At 39.3% G+C, this 17,807-nt stretch overlaps 1 protein-coding gene across 1 annotated transcript; it reads left to right on the top strand.

The window, feature by feature from the left end:
- Positions 1-28: 28 nt before the first annotated feature.
- Positions 29-17,807, top strand: LOC145457653 (serine/threonine-protein kinase PLK1-like). Its single transcript, XM_080336240.1, has 12 exons — positions 29-218; positions 1,245-1,444; positions 2,191-2,340; positions 3,231-3,356; positions 4,137-4,324; positions 6,700-6,828; positions 8,051-8,217; positions 9,450-9,608; positions 11,221-11,298; positions 14,924-15,129; positions 15,892-16,023; positions 17,357-17,807. Exons 1-12 carry the CDS (start codon positions 44-46, stop codon positions 17,549-17,551), a joined length of 1,905 nt encoding a protein of 634 aa, XP_080192366.1. The 5' UTR covers positions 29-43; the 3' UTR covers positions 17,552-17,807.

Genomic DNA, 17,807 nt, shown 5'->3' with positions numbered 1-17,807 from the left:
ATGTAATTCTGTGGTTTTTATTCTACTAAAATCGTTTGATTTGATGAAATTGATTATAAACTGTGCCGTGCTAACTCAGCAGAACATCGTATTTCTCGTGCAGGTTTACTGCGAGCCATTCATGATCATTGGAGCGAAGCCGAGTTCGGCCAATCGGATGACAACAGATTTTCTGGTACAAGTTTTCGAATCGCCACAGTCTCGCAGTGACGACAAAGGTACGAATTTTTGGAGATATTTATGCTTGGTATTTGCGTATTCATTAGTTGTTGCAGAGCGGCCAAGCCAGAAATTCTTTCGCATCAGTGTTTTGAAATTGATGAATAAAGACTGTTTACGAATAAAAAAGCACTGGTAATTTGTTATAGCCAACTATTTAAAAGAAATCACTGTTCGAGATCTGTTGTTTGATTCGTTTGAAATGATATGGTATGGACGTACTGTACCATCGTCAGTAACTTATATCATCAATGCGAGATCGTCTCGCTTTAAGCATCAAGAGCATTTCTAGATTAGTTTGTAATGGTTTATGCTCATGGATTTGAAAGCTTCATTTTGTATTGTGCACTGATACTGAACACTGCATGATATATATTTCTAACTTTCTAAGATGGAATGATACTATAGACCAGTACGATACCTTTCTATTACTGTATGAGAGTATATATCCTTGAAATATACATGATTTGATGCACTCTGATTGTTGGTTGAGTGTGCTATACAATAATGATTTCAATATTTTGTTTTTTTTACTTCTGATTTAGACAGGATATTTGTTCACTGAATAGTTACCAAGGTACGGTTCCTAAATTATTTCTGTGTTTTCACTGAATTGAATTCACAGTTTTGTGGCGCGACCAAAAACTCTTCGTTTTGTATTTTGCAGTAATGTGGTAATAAAAGTTGGATGGTGAGCTATATACAGTATATTGGGGTGTTTTTCCTTGATATAATTATAATAGCGTTTTAGTATAATGGACCAGTCTCTATGAGTCACACAAGCTTCACACTTATATATATATATATAATATTTGTTGAATTTGGTTAATGTAGACATCCAATATGGAATCGGTGTCTCGTGCACACCAAAGATTCTACTGACTGCACACAGGTGTGACGCCGAGAACCGCCTTGGCACACCAAAGATATTGCGCTAAGCGTACCGGGATTCCAACCTGGGCAGACATGAGTGCTTCCATAACAGTAACAGCTTACATGCGCATAATTTGTGATCATTTTCCCAGATTGCTTTAAATTTGATTTCACGATAATGTCTAAAAAAGTTGACGTCGCTACGAAAGAGATCCCTGAAGTCCTGTGCGATGACTCGACTGGGAAACGATACACGAGAGGACGATTCCTTGGCAAAGGCGGATTCGCAAAATGCTTTGAGATCACCGAAGTGGGAACGAAGCAAGTTTTAGCCGGTAAAATTGTACCAAAGGTAAGCTACGTTTGTTGATAGATCAGACTTGAACTAGCTACCGGTCTATAGTTGGTTGACGGTCAACTAACTACACTGTTTTTTAGTAGTTCTAGTTCCTAGTTAGTATTACTTAACTAGAAAAATGTGCTATAACAAGTCAGGCTACAAAAATTGATGTGAACGCAAATTATGCGTACATTGCTACAAAATACAATTGAATAGTATATTGATATTGAAATGAACCCGAATATTTTCGGCTGACACTCGTCAGGGGTAATCGTCAGCAACTATAGTAGAGAATTGGAAAGAATATCGTATATCAACAATCGTATCACAAAATATGACGTCGCCAGCATGATACGATTGTTGATATACGATGTTCTTTCCAATTCTCTACTAGTTGCTGACGGTTACCCCCGATGAGTGTCAGCCGAAAATATCCGGGTTCATTTCAATATCAATATACTATTCAATTGTATATTGAAGTTTTGTACCTCCAAGGTGCTACAAAATAGCATATATATTTATTAAACAAAATCATACAAATCTGTGGACCATATGTTTTAGAAATGAAATGTCAATAAAAATACAACCATGATAGGCCTACTGCCATATTATGTAAAAAAAGTATAGCACCCTAACGGTCCTAGTTGTTTGTAGCCCAATAGCCCAAGTATTAGGCTAATACAATTGCATACGTCAACATTGTAGTTTAAGCTATTGCAAAATTTGTGTCACTAGTGTCAATTCTCTTTGAATTTCAGGCACTGCTCGTGAAACAGCATCAGAAAGACAAAATGGCTCAAGAGATCAGTCTCCATCGCAGTTTGAATCACAAACACGTCGTTGGATTTCACGGTTTCTTCGAAGACAAGGATTTTGTCTACATCGTTCTCGAGTTGTGCAAAAGAAGGGTAAAAACAGTACTGCATCTCTTGACTGTTTCGGTGCTGGTAAGGTCTTAGCAAAATGGTTTGAGCTTGTGTATCTGAATCGAGGTAATTTTGGAGAAGGCCTACTGAAATTATATTCCCTTGCTACTAAGTACTAAGAATAGATTTATGAATGAGAATTGTAAATTGAACACTTCTTACATTGAAATTTAAATCCGAGTGTTGAAATTTAGGCTACACCATGTTAGACAGTTATATTGCGCCAGAGATATCCTGTCTAAGCTTTCAACCACAACCACGACCCTTATATCCTTGCATAAACATAGAATTATAATAGCATACTTGGTCACAGGACACTGTTCCAGGCAGCCTACTTGAAAGCCTATTTCAAGTACCAAGTCTTTGTTCCTAATTACCTTTGATCTGATTCTTGAACCGATTATGAATCTGCTAGCATAGTATCGTGAATTAAGGGTGGTTGATTCTATAGGCTAATTGATAAGATTGCATTTTCTACCCTAATCATATATATACCATTTTTTAATTCAGAATTTTCACTTCATAATCCTTGCTTCTATGAGTTGGAATTGCGCCAAATTTGATGTTTATCATTATTTTAGCCAACCTGGCAATTTTATCATCGAGCCAGTAATAGTCGCCAAAAATCATTTTTTAACAGTCTTATTGCGCACAGCTTAGACCTTTTGAGTAGCAAGACATCATAAATATATCCTGTTTTAAGAGGCCATGCGTTGAAGTATTTTCCATGTAGTTATCGAGCTTGTTACCTTGGCATATTCGAAGTTTGGTTATAATATATATGACTGATTTAAATGTGCCCAACAAATATTAGCCTATATTGTTGTTTTTCCTATTTTATCAATCCAATTAGCTTTGGTTTTTGTTGCCAGTCGCTGATGGAACTTTACAAAAGACGGCGCGCCATCACAGAGCCGGAGACTCGTTACTACATGCAGCAGATTCTGCTTGGAGTCGTTTATCTTCACGATTGTAAGATCATTCACAGGGATATCAAGGTAACATTAGGATTTAGATTAGAACTTGCCTGCGAGCAATGTTCACTCTAAGCTGCGAATGTGCGCAAATGCGCAGAGCTGAAACGGTCTCTGCGCACAGAAAATCCAAGTTGCGCAAATAAAATCTGGAGTGATTACGTTTTTTTAACCGTTACGCACTGTTTTCCGAGGGCCTGCGCCGTGAATTTATGGGTGTGCGCAGATGATTGGCCTAGATGTATTATAATCCAAGTTTACATGATGCAAAGAGTGGGCCTGTTTTTAATAGCAAGTAGTGGTTAAACCGATTGGCTTCATGTGAATGTCACTGATTAATTTTTAAACTCGCAACTGGAACTATCGGCAGCCTACTTAATTTTCTATAATTCGCAACTACAACCAGAACTACTCATTTTCAAGACTCGCAATCACTCACTTTCCAATACTGACTGCTGGAACTAGGACTGCTTACCTTTCAAAATGTGCAACTAGAAATGATCCTAGAACAGAAGTTGCCAACTCAAAATGAGTATCGGGACACTTTTGAGCCGCAATAATACAATATTCAGCTAGTAGTGATGTTGGGCACAAGAGAATAGCTGAGTTTCGAACAAATACCAGAATATTTTGAAACTGAAATTAATTTCATCGTTTCAAAGCCGCAAAATATGACCCGTGATGGTGACCCCGGTACTAGAAGTACTCAAAATAGCAGTAGTTAGTTACGTCGAGCAATTAGATTGGTGGTTTGTAGATGCTTGTGTTTGTTTGAGCCTGAATATGAATTTTTTGTATTGACAGCTTGGTAATCTATTCCTTAACAACGACATGGAGGTGAAGATTGGAGATTTCGGCCTGGCCACCAAAGTCGATTTTGACGGGGAAAGAAAGAACACTCTGTGCGGCACACCCAACTATATCGCCCCGGAAGTTCTCGGAAAGAAGGGCCACAGTTTCGAAGTGGACACCTGGTCGCTGGGTTGCGTTTTGTAAGTATGAGGCGGAGTTGTAGCTAGATCGTAATCGCCAGTAATATCAAATCAAGCCATGACATTTTGTAAGAAATGCTATCGACCAGTACGGGTAAAGAAAACATCGTGTATTTTCTTGGGCCCTGCGGATATCACCGGACATCACTCTGCATCATATCTGGAGGGTGTCTGGGGTGTGTTCACGTTGTTCTAGAACTCGTGTATCATCTCTGGAGCGTTTCCGGGGCGTGTTCAAGTTTATCCTTGACATCAAAAACCTGCATATTTCAGAACTATCAGATTGTCGTGACACAATGACCTGTTGCGGCACTCCGATTGTTTGGACAATGCCTATATGTCAGACGCTGGGGTGGTTCTAGTGCCCTGATTCTATTTTAAATTGTATTTCTCGAATTAATGCGGTGATATCTCTCAATCAATTCGGTTTCTTAAATTCTACGCTCCGTGACGCCAGCTATCGAATTGCCTGAAATCCTGCATTTGCTGCCATGCGGCAATCAAACACACCGCAGACTTGATATGGGGGTGCCAGAACCACATACACAGGTGAACACCCGCCAGACATATAAAGCAGAGTCATACCTGAGTATATCTGCTGGGGCATTTTCGTGACGTCCCAGCGTGGTAGTAGAAGGGCAGAAAACTATAATCTGCGCTTACTGCATTGTGAAATATCTACTACAACCACCGGTACTCACTTTTCTAAAATAGCAACGAGAACTAGAACTAGTCACTTTTTTTAACTAGAATTACTCGCATTTTAGAAGCCACATCTAGAACTATTTAATTTTCAATAGCCATGACTAGAACTACTCACTTTTCTATACTAGCAGCTACATCTAGTCACTTTTCAAGAGCCATAACTAGAAATAGAACTACTGACTTTTAAATAGGCGGAACTAGAACTACTCGCTTTTCCGAACTCTCTCCACACTTGAAAATCTACAACTAACACTACCGAAAAAAACTGGTTAAGGGGGGAGACTACCCCTGGAAATGAAAAAAATTCAAAATTTATATTTTTGTTGATATTTGTACCATTAGATGTTATCTTTCATCTACCCAAGTTTTGTAAGGATTGGATAAGCCTAAGTATGTAAAATTTAACATTTTATGACCCTATCCAGTCACCCCCCCCCCTAATTATCAACTCACGGCGCAACAACAATCAATAACCCGAGTGTCTGGTCCCAAGGCTTGATCGTGAAGATCTAGTGTTATTTGCGAGATCTATGGTTTGATCAATGATGCGTTACAACACATGTAAACAAACCATATTCAGAGCTTGGCACTTCGTAGCTTGTGGTTCCTGTGTGCTTAGAGACAGGGTTTGGTTACTGTATTTTGGCGATGAAATGATAGGTTTGAAGACTGTTAGATTCCGGATTAGTGCTTTACAGATATCACAATCTCAATCCATGCCATGCTGCATGGCATGAAAGAACATATACAAGCAAGAAACATTGGATTTTGAAACTAGCCACTCACGTTTTATTGTCGACTACCGGAGCAACTACTGCAAATCGTGTGAAATCATGAGGGAAAATGGATTTCAAAGAATGGAAATCAACTAGCTCAGATCAGTGCAACAATGAATAACGATATCAAAACCATAAAACTTGAAAATGCTGAAATAAAACATATGCTCCTGGGAGTGTTTGAGAATATAAACTATGCTAAAATGAAGTTTTCAAAGTATAACTGTTACGTTTATGTGTTGCGAAATTAAAATGGCTTTTTCTCGAAATTTTGATTTTGCGTAACTATGAGTACTGGTGATCATTTTTGAGGCAGAAAAAAGATAGACATATCTTGGGATGCTGAACCAGACAGGACTTTTTTTTTCGTGGTATTGATAAGGGGTCTATCCCCGATTGTCTGTAAAAGTCGAAAAATGCTATTTTTTCAATTTTTTTCAAAAAAATGATTGTTTTGTCATATGTTACTCCTTGTAGGGCTAGAAAAAAAGTCCTGTCTGGTGCATTAGATCTATTTTAATCCCTAAAGAGCATTAAGGAACGAATTTATTGAAAAATGTTGATGTGAAAATTTTTCCTAGAAATTAGCCCGAAAAATCACAAAATTCGATGAAAATCAAAAAATCGTTTACCATATAACGCGAAATTTTTGTCAAATTTAGGATGTCAACTAAAACACGTTGTGCCCAATTTTCAGATAGATAGCTCTATTAGTTTTCAAGTAAGAACCATTTTACTAATTTTTCAATTCGAGGGGTAGTCTCCCCCCTTAAGGTAAACATCAACCAATCAGACAGGTGATTCGTACAAGTGTAAATAGTTCAAAGTTAACGTTTGCTGACCAGTGAGACTTTTGCATGTCAAGTTGAACGTGCATGTTATTTCATATTTCAGGTATACTTTGTTAGTGGGCAAGCCTCCGTTTGAGACTCAGACGTTGAAGGAAACCTACTCGAGAATCAAGAAGAACGACTACAGAGTCCCGGCTTATGTGTCGCCTGCTGCGTGTGTGCTTATCAAAAAGTGAGGTGATTCTGGTCACATCAGACAGACATCGTCAACGAGACAACTTTCAGTGTTTCAAAATTAAAATTGAATTATAACTACATAGGTTTTTCTCAACTAGATTTGAATAAGAATTACTGAATTTGCGAAAAACTTGGAAATTGAATGAGTTTCAGTTAATATCAAACCAGAGTTTGATCGCCATAAGCGAGGATAGCAAATATCTGCACAGCAAGCTTGGCTTGACACACGATACAATTCACCTGTATCATATTCAGGACAAGCAGCAATTAGATTAGAATTGAAAAGATTGCCGGCAATTCGCTCCAATTAGTCCACTTCAGCAACTAGAATTATATAGTCCAAATCTAGTGTAAAACACATATTCGGTATCGATTCAATTATTTCAAATCACAATATTGATTCATATTAGATTTGAAAATCCAAAAAATGAGGACCCCAAAATCCATAGGCTGTAACCAAGTCACAAGGCTCGGAGTCGCAAGTCAATCTGACTTTTCTAGTTTTGACTCGAGTCAAGTCGAGTCATTTTCAATTCACCACTGAGTCAAGTCCAAGTCAGCGAGCAGCGGGTCGAGTTCAAGTCATGGTATTATGACTCGAGTCCGAGTCATTGTGTTGACTTCCAAGTTTCCAGTTAAAGTCTTGTTAAATTCACTTTTTCTAACTCTGTTTGGCGATATTGAATGGTTCGCATTTATAATATACTAATTTTCCTAACTTTTAGCAGTTTTTCAAGTACCAGTACCAATAGACTTGGCCGTTTTGAGTCCTGAGTCATATGATTTGGTTCTAGTCACGATAAAATCGTGACTCGAGTAGAGTCATGACTCGAGTCATTACAACCCTGCTGAGTGGTTTGATTTTTCAAATCATTATCTTCATTTGTATAATAATTTCAAATCGAAATAGGCTGACTTGGAAACCTAAATAATTCTAGTTGTTAATCAGAACAAGATGACAGTAATATAATTCTAATCTAATCTGAAATATTGTTTATCTATGATTCTAATGTAATTTGGAATAGTTGACAATTTCTAGTTTTGCAAGTGTGAAAATAGGCTTATCCTGATACATGAACCTCTTCTCATCCACGCCCGGTAATATTTTGATATATTTAATTCAAATCTTAATTTGTAATATAGTTTTTTATCCAAAAATCCTGATTCCCAAACAATCTTTTTAAAATGTGAGTTAATATCTGTGGTTTTATCACCAGAATGTTGGCGAGCGACCCGTCCCAACGACCCTCTGTAAAGGAAGTGCTGGCCAGCGAGTTCTTCAACGGCTACATCCCACAGAAACTGCCCACAACCTGCTTGACCATGGCGCCCAGGTTCTCGGAAAGCCAACTACAACAGAGACGTCCGCTGCAGAGTCTGAACAGTGAGATATTTGTACTTGACGCAAACGTTGCGTCACAGGGTCTGCCCGGGCAAAATCCAGTGCCTGCGTGATTGTATTCTAGATCATGTAGACTTTGAGTATTCGATTACCACTCATCATGACGGTATAAATCAGTGGTTTCCAAACTGTGGTAAGTTTACCACTAGTATGTGGTAGTATGGATTACTAACCTACCGAGATAGATACGCAACTCTCGCAAAACCCATTGTTACGCTCGAGCACGCAGTCTCATATTGCTGAGCAATCTAAAAGCATCATAATTGCTAGTGCTATCGCTGGCAAACCGAGGGCTGCAATTTAATAAAACTGGTCTTGATAGAAAGCTAGCGTCACACTGATTCCGACAATACCAATTAAATCTTGTCAAGAAGATGGAACCACCTTAAAACAGCCCTCAAAGTATGAAAATCGACATTGTTCTACACGATCGCTTGACGAAATTGGCCATTGTTATGTTCGTTGTGTTGTGACGGTGCCACTGTTGGAACAATGGCATTTTTCAGAATTTGAGGGTTATTTCGGGTTGATTTCATTGCCCTGAAAAGATTTTGTTTGTATTTGCGAAATCAGTTAGTCAGTTTGCCACAAGCTTTCGATTAAGACCAATTATATTAAATTTCAGCGCTCATATCGCCAACTATAGCACCACCAATTATGCTACTTCATAGATTAATCAGCAATAAGAGACACTGCTTGCCCAAGCGTGACCATCGCGAGTTGCGTATCTCTACGTAGGTTAGTAATCTACAGTAGGAACATCTCAATTGATAGGAGAGTCTGAATTTTAAATAAATGTTTTGATCAAGATTTTTAATTTTTTTTGTATTCAAGTGACGTTGGGCCTTGCCAAACTAGATAGTACCAGTGATGCAGTGTAGCTTCATGTCCCCGGTAACTGAGAATCTCCGTTGTAGTAATGCCTTTTTAGCACGACCCAGGTACTCCATTTTGTCCAGCACTATCGATGATCTTATATCAGCAATATTTTGCACCACATCTCTGAGTAGCCGGTTCGAATGCTTAATTTGTTTCATTCCGAGTATAGTGTACAATTTTTTGTAATGTTATAAAGTAAAAGGGAACCCAATATTTCAAACTTCAATCTATTATAGGCCTACGCTGCGAATAAAATGTATTTGTTCAACCTTTCAATACAAACACCGCAATATTGTCGAGCTGTTAAACCTTGTTATTCTTTATTCATTTTCCAGGTGGCGCTAATACGGAGTCACAGAAAACAGTGGGTGACAAACCACAGGCTACCGGCATATGCAGTAACGAATCGCCAGACTTCCACATGGCAGAATTGGAAGCACAACTCAAGAAATTGATCGATACCAATCCAACTTTGAAGTCGGCTATAAATATGGGTTGGTTTTCATAGTTTTACCGCTGATTGTTTTGAGTTGAATCCGTTCCAACCCACTTTTTCAATTCTGCTCGAGTGATATGAAATGGCTCGCATTCATAATATCGTAGTGTTCCTCAGTCCTGACAGTTTCTGGCCCTATTTTGGTATTGACTTCAGTCAGGCACGAAGCCAGCCAAAAAATAAGGGAGGGGTTTTAAATAATAGAGGGGGGCTCGATTTTTTTCGAATTTAGTAACGTAGCATCGATTCATTAGGGTCAAGTACATGCGATGCTTAAATAACGATTATACAACATCCCCGTGTTGGCGATTATAGGCGTATGATAAGCTTGTCGACGAGTCCGGAAGTGCCGTTAATTAGCGACTCCCTGATCTGTCGTGAACAATGAAATACGCACGCGTCGAACATTTGAATACGCGTGCGCTTATCAACGCGTGGAACAATTAAATTCGTGCTCGTCCAACAATTAAATACGCCCGCTCATCAATGCGTCTTACGTAGCATCGAGATTCGCGCAAGTAAAATTGTTCGAGTCTTTATCCGTGCTATAATGACGCCGATTTCAGGTGGTTCAAACCTTACCTCTGTTATAACTCAAGCCTACAGGACTATAACTGAAGACTAGTGGAAATCAATTACGCATGTGCGCACGCGTCGAACATGATTGCGGACATTCGATGTCATTCGGTTACGAGATGTCACTCTTTAATCACAATCGCTAATCAGCATATACTTAATAGCATTTTATCCAAGCCATCGAGAAATAGGAGCCAAAGCATGGTATGCCCAAGAAGCGGTAGCGATATCTTTAGTACTAGGTCTATTGCAGATGCGATTGTGTAGGCCAGCGAAGATATCGTGCACTCCGAGCCAATGCAGATGTGATTGTGAAGGCCAGTGACGATATCGTGCGCACAGCGCCTATTGCAGATGTGATTATTCAAGCCAGCGGAATTAGGCTTGTTGGAGACGCGGTAAATCACTCTAGTAATGATTGCCCAATGCGCGACAATGAATTACCTGATTTCGCAATCATCTCAGCGGGAGATCGTGTCGCCTTACATTGTGCAGTGCTAATTAGCAACACGCCTTTCGTTAATTGGCCGCGCGCAATACTGATAATACGACTTATTGAATTGCAACCGAGTATTAGCGTCAGAGCGGTCATTTCAATAGGGCGAGGTTTCGCGTTAAAGGAGGGGGTTTCGCGTTTCTAAAGGAGTGGGTCTCGACCCCCAAAACCCCCCCTCTGGCTACGCGCCTGACTTCAGTACAAGCCGAGTCAATACCAAAAGTGACTCGAATAAGTCGAGTCACCAAAAAATCGCGACTCGAGTCATTACGATCGGAATAAATTCCAATTTTAAGGCATGTAAAAAATACAGTCCAATGTTTGCTCCAATCAAAATGACGATTTATTGTGAGCACGGGATTGTACTTTATGGCACTTACTTATGGGTATGAAATAATGTAATTAAGATTTGACGGTGTTTGCTGATCTAACGTGAGAAGACAAGGTTTTGGCATATTTGAAAAATTGAATAGGAAACTATAGCATTCAGATAATCTGCTTACATGTGAAATTTCTTACAAATATTTTTGTTTTACAGATGAGGCGGAAGACCCAGCAGCTGTCCCGGTGCTCTGGATTAGCAAATGGGTGGATTATACGGATAAGTACGGCCTAGGTATGGAAATCTTGGAATCCTAAATATCCCTGCTTGTATGCACAGTAGCGATGCCGGATGCGTCTTTTCTGTATATAATAAAATGGCTGAAAAATGAAAATAATTGGTCTCTAAAATATGGCCTGAAGTGGCAACTCTAATATTTCTATCATGATTTTGGGTTCTTACACCCAATTTCAGAAAATGAGTTTGAATTTTTGTCATATATTGATGACTTGTGGTACGAAGTGAGTTTTGGCTACAAGGTTAACCCTTTGTAACCGGCCGGCCTACTGACCAAAATTGTACTGCATCCACATAGAAAACGATAAAATGTCATCCATATGGCTTAAATCGACGCCCAATATATTGCCGTAAACCTGAAGTAGCCGCCTAGCGGTCTGAGATACTCTTACGGCTCAGACGCCAGAGGGAATAGTGTTATGCGAGAAAATGTTCTCGATTTCTTGAAAATAAAATACAATTTTGTTCTTCTATTTCTCCTGACGTCATACCTAGGCCCTCTCTTAGTATATGACCACCTGATTGCATTCCGCATGAATCTCCACGTTTCAACGAGACATTACATGCTACTATAGCGCTTCATAGCCCAGCGCTACGATCTTAGAAAGGTAGAGATGATAAGCACAATCACGCGGCCGCCGCCGATGAGTGATCGATTACGTAATCTCGTATTCTCGCTGAAGGCAACGCGCGTCCAGTTCTACATAACATAGTAACTGCCTTGGCAATTTTGCCGTTAGTATACATCTCCATACTATTGAAGTGTTATCAACCCCAATTGCTTGTTATATGTAACTTGCAACTGCAAGGGATCCGTAAGTATACACATATTGCCTTATTCGAAACTGCCCAGTGCCCATATGTGACGCTCGGGAAGTCATTTCACGTGATACATTGTTTCATTTCACATCAATTTGAACTGTATTCTACACGGCTAATGTTCTATGTATGATCAACAGTAGTCATAGAAGCCAACAGTAACTTCGTGTGCCATCTAAAACAGATATATAACTGCCTCTATATGATGTTGTTATCACAGGCTCGGGTACCACAATAGCGTAACTTGCACGCTTATTTGTGCGTTGTTAGGGCTGGTGTCGGCTTTCATATACAATACTAAGCTCCATGATAGGGATATTGATGGATATGCCAGGATAATGGCTAATCATATGTGAAGAGCTTCTTGGAGGTACAGAACTTCAATATACAATTAAATAGTATATTCATATTGAAATGAACCCGAATATTTTCGGCTGACACTCGTCAGGGGTAATCGTCAGCAACTAGTAGAGAATTGGAAAGAACATTGTATATCAACAATCGTATCACAAAATATGACGTCAATCGTATCACCTAAAAATAGTACATTGAACGCTCTCTCATTCGAAATTTCATGCTGGTGACGTCATATTTTGTGATACGATTGTTGATATACAATGTTCTTTCCAATTCTCTACTAGTTGCTGACGATTACCCCTGACGAGTGTCAGCCGAAAATATTCGGGTTCATTTCAATATGAATATACTATTTAATTCTAATCATATGTATAATTTGCTATTGCCTGAAGCAATTGTACATCTGTTTGAAACCGCAACGAGTCAGGTCATCTTACGCAGCCATGATTTTTACGTAATAAGGTATGCTTCTTTCACGTCAATTTGAAACATCTTCTACGTGCTAATCTTCGATATAAGGACTTTCATAGAATAGTATGACCAACAACAAGTCATAGAAGATAACTGTAATCGGTTATATGGCGTCTAGAACGGAAGATACAATGGTTTATATTTCAGGCGGTCACTCACGCGAACATCATTACAAATTCGATTTTGCGGGAAACATTTTTGCGTGTTCAATCTGCATTTAAAGCAGGATATACATTGCAACATTAGGTTATACATGGTCTGATGCATTCGTATTTATAAGAGCTATACATACAAACCGATTGCAATCGTTTATGACCAACACAGGTTTAGCTATCTCGGATTAAATATCGACTCCTCTGCCTTAAACAGTCGCGGTCTAGTATACTAGACCGCCGGTCGCAAAGGGTTAAGAATCGCTGCTCTAATCCAATTTTAATCTAACTCGAAATTTTATTCAATTGCCAAGTTGTTGCAAATTCACTGCCGGCAGTACTAATTCTAATTTAATTTACAAAACTGAAACTTTGAAGGTCTTTCCAATTGTAATGTAAATTGGAAAAAGTTTTCTAGCTGTGCAACAATGGTCCTTATATCTTATGTCCATTTTTGGAAATTTTGGCTTTGACCATACATTTTGGACCTAAACCAGTTTTGTTTTCAATTTACCTTGAAAATGGAAGTTCATATGTCCACTTCACCATATGCGCCGACTTTTATTTTTTTGCGAGGTGGCGGAGTCTTGTGACGTCATAATTGTTCCGTATTGATGATGTCATCGTCGCACTAAAACGTACTTTACTACATGCCGCTACCATTCGCGTGACGTTTTAATATCGGCACTATTGAATATTGCACTATTGAATATCAAACCATGCAGTCAAGTCATTAAATGGAATCTTAAGACGGTACGGAACGATCATTCGGAAGCGTAACTACGCTAAATCAGCGATTTGGTGCATTTCACGATTTACGTTTGCGAAGCATTTCGGGAGTACATCGGTCAATTCGTAAATTCAATTTGCATGTCGACGGCCGCCAATACATACAAATTGAATTTCGTGTTGACGACCGCACAAATTTCCTTCTACGGCGGCAGGTTGGCCACCCCTGGGCTAGAATTAATTCCACTACCGGGCACATGCCGCGATCTTATCAATAGAAATCGACTATCTATCAAATTCCTGATAGTTTAATATTTGATATTGTTGATCTCGATAAGAGCACATCCAGCAATCAAGTTTGTCGGAATGTAGAAGGTTCCCTGTTCAAACGAATCGAATATAATCAGAATTTGTGCCACCCAGAATCTTCAGATGCATCAATATTTGACAATGGCATGGCTTACTGCACGTTAATAATGAAAGGAACACTGAAAAATGACCTTGCACGACAATTTCTTAGTACCGGGTACGAAGATATCGAGTAGATAACAAGAAATATGGATGATTGCAAATGAGAAAGCGTGTATTCTAATCAGTATCACCACGAATGGGTTTAGACTGGCAGCGTATTGAGTAGCTTTCGTCGCGACAATTGTTTTCTCATTATATCGGTGTTTAAGCTGTATTGCTGCATCTTCCAATAAATGTCACTGGCGAAGCCTTGTTAGAGAAACGAATCTGAGCAGAAATGAATTCCAATTTGCAAGCACACACCAACACACCCTTCAACTTCGCGCTCCGATTACCAAGACTATCACGTGCTAGCTAGCTAGCTATGTCGGCGCCTGGCTGGGTGAGGAGATCTAGGATGGTGCTAGTCAGTAGCCAGTCGAAAAATTATTGGGATTTTGATTTTTTTCAATTTACCAATATAGCATTAATTCAATTCTGGTCAAGCACATGTGTAAATGACGATCATATGATCTCTTCGTATTGACGATTTTAAGCGTATGATAAGCTTGCCAGCAACGATATAGAACTTGTTGTGGTCCAAAATATTGTACAAATTTTGATAAATTCGCTTCAAATTTCAGGCTACCAACTATGTGACAACAGCAATGGGGTTTTGTTCAACGATAGCACGCGAATACTTCTGTACGCCAACGACGAGCAGGTGGAGTACATTGACAGAGACATGGCAGAATCTTATTACACGCTTCAACAATATCCGAACACGCTAACCAAGAAAGTAACCCTGCTCAAGTATTTTCGCAACTACATGTGCGAGCATTTGCTCAAGGTGGGTTGAGTTGGAATAAAAGTGTATTTACAACCATTCGTAAATCAGGCGCATAAAAACTCTCAAGTTAGTGTCTTTTGGCAATTTTGACAAGATAGGGTGACAAATTTTGTCTACACGCTCAAGCATGATTTTCTTCAATACTGCCTTTCTAGCAGACTTATACAACTGGATAATTCTAGTTGTTAAATTGGACTGAATAGAGCGGAATGCTGGAAATCTAATTCTAGTCTAATTTGTGAAATGTTGATTTGCTCTAATTCTAATCTAATTTATGTTTTTCCTGAAAATGCTACAGGGTAACGGTATAGTGTGAAGCCAACCAAGCTTGCTATACAAATATTTGCCACTCTCGTTCAAGTTTTCGTGGGTTCGGTAATTATAATCAACGTTGTCAGAAAAACAGTGTTGCTACAATTCTAATTCTAATCTAATTCAGAAATCAACAGTACATCTATCAATCTAATTGTAATATAATTAGGAAAAAACCATGTTGCTATAAATTTAATTTAATTTGAAAAAAACTGTGTAGCTATAATTATAATTCTTGTATAATTTGGAAAAAGCTAGTAATCGTTCTAATTTTAAAAACAAACTGTATTGCTAAAAAATCTAATGTCCAGAGTCACTCGAAATGACGTTCGACTCGAAGGTACCGATTACATCGCAACACTTGAAATGAGTAGCTACGTTTCAACTAAGAAGTGTAGGATTGAACTGTGAATACCGGCACACTTTCTTGACCATGGATTTGCGTTTCAGGCCGGGGCGTCCATGGCGCCAAAGGAAGGTGACCAGTACGCTCGTCTGCCCTTCCTCAGAACGTGGTTTCGGACGAGAAGCGCCATCGTGCTGCATCTCAGCAACGGGACCATGCAGATCAACTTCTTCGAGGTAATATGAGATTGTGTTCGGGATATGGCAGGGGCGGGAAACTTCTCCAGTCGGCAAGGCCGCATGCGGGAAACTAAGTACTTGACCGGCCAGTCAATCGATACATTAATTGCATATTTATCCACTTACCGACAATCTAAACATTGAGTTTGAAGCGTTGAGACAAAAGCAGTATTCAATGAATTTATCATCATACATAATGTTCTTCAGAAGCTGTTGATCTGTGGTCAATGAAAGTTCTTTGAGCTCCGAATACATGTTGTACGCAGAAACCCTCAATTAAAATGGTAAAATTGCGCGTGGATTTCAGTTTGATTGGAACCACCTTGCTCATGTTCATGGTTGAAGATATGTGATTGCGAATGTAGTTAGGCGCGGGCCACATTATCATGCAAGACCAGAAACTGTATACGGGTCGCTTGCAATCCCGACCCTGGTATATGGGATATTTCAAGAGATTCTTGAAGGTGCAAAAGTTGATCACGACTTCACATGTCCTTTCCACTAACGTTCATAGCTATGTACTGCATGTTTCGTAGGCTGTGATCTGATACGACTAGGGCCGGGCACAATGATTCAAGTAGTAAAAGACGATTTTTTCGAGTATTGAAATTATACACCTCTCGCCACTGAAGGTTTAATTTATCAACGAAAACTATAGTTTCGATACTAATTTTCACTGTTGAAGCCTGGAGACATTGATTGGCGGTATCGTGGCATACGAAACATATTGTTCAAAGCTACGAAGGTTACTGGACGTAGCACATTTCGGAAGTCATGATTATCCCGCAGCATGGCACCGAGTGGAATAAAATCGGTATGGTCGAAAAAATACCAAAGTATCTTTATGAGATTGATAACAGGCATTATATTCTATGCGGTGGCATGAATGGTACATATTTGATCGTTGACGAAGTACATTCTGTTGTGATGTCATGATGAGTGATCCTCGATTACTCAACTCGAAGCATATTACATGATTCAGAATCGAATGACCCAGGTACTCGATTTTGCCCAGCCGTAGATACGACCAATCAAGTTTACATTGGTAAACACAATGAAAACTATAGTTCTCGTTACTGGCAAGGTATGCATAATTCCAGTGCGAAAAAATCATATCTCGCGAGTCGCGACTCGAATGATTATACTTAACACTTGATTCAGATTGGGGTCCTTGAATTATTATTCCCTGCCGTTCTTATGACCCTGACTACTTTGAGCATCTTCTAATGGTGATAGATTAGAAATAAACTAGCTTACTTCTACTTGAGTAGCAACACTGACTACTATGAACACTTGTGCGACTGCTTAAATGTATTTTTCCATGATACAGGACCACACCAAAGTGATTCTGTGTCCTCTGATGGGCGCCGTGACTTATATCGACCGTGAACGAAACTTTCGCACGTACAAGCTGAGCCTGATTGAGAAATACGGATGCAGTCGCGAACTGGGCCATCGTTTGCGGTACGCCAGGACCATGCTGGAAAAACTCATGTCCAACCATTCGTCTGCTGCGCAAAACTAACAATGTTTGACAAAATACGACTTGCTGACTTTGTGTACGATTTCCGATGGAAATGATTTGGGTGATCACGTATGTGCTGGAACAAAAACCAGGACTTTGTGAACAGCAGTTTGAAAGGCGTGGCATAGCGTTTGAATTTGACTTGACGTCTCTTTCCTACTTTATCTCCACTGCCTCTCTTTGGCAGGAGTTTCTTACCTTTCCCTTGTAACGCGAGTTAATAATACTTATCAATAAATATCATGCGTCGGATTGA

The sequence above is a fragment of the Botryllus schlosseri genome, chromosome 1 (genome assembly GCF_051294905.1).
Source record: "Botryllus schlosseri isolate E-star chromosome 1, Bs_hap1, whole genome shotgun sequence".
Taxonomy (NCBI): domain Eukaryota; kingdom Metazoa; phylum Chordata; class Ascidiacea; order Stolidobranchia; family Styelidae; genus Botryllus; species Botryllus schlosseri.
Note: the sequence above shows the minus strand (reverse complement) of the source record. Positions and strands in the feature narration are given on the sequence as shown.

Coding starts and splice junctions, on each gene's coding strand:
- LOC145457653 (XM_080336240.1), top strand. CDS start 44: ATGAAATTGATTATAAACTGTGCCGTGCTAACTCAGCAGAACATCGTA. Junction 1,445..2,190: donor CCGGTAAAATTGTACCAAAG/GTAAGCTACGTT, acceptor TTTGAATTTCAG/GCACTGCTCGTGAAACAGCA. Junction 16,024..17,356: donor TGCAGATCAACTTCTTCGAG/GTAATATGAGAT, acceptor TCCATGATACAG/GACCACACCAAAGTGATTCT.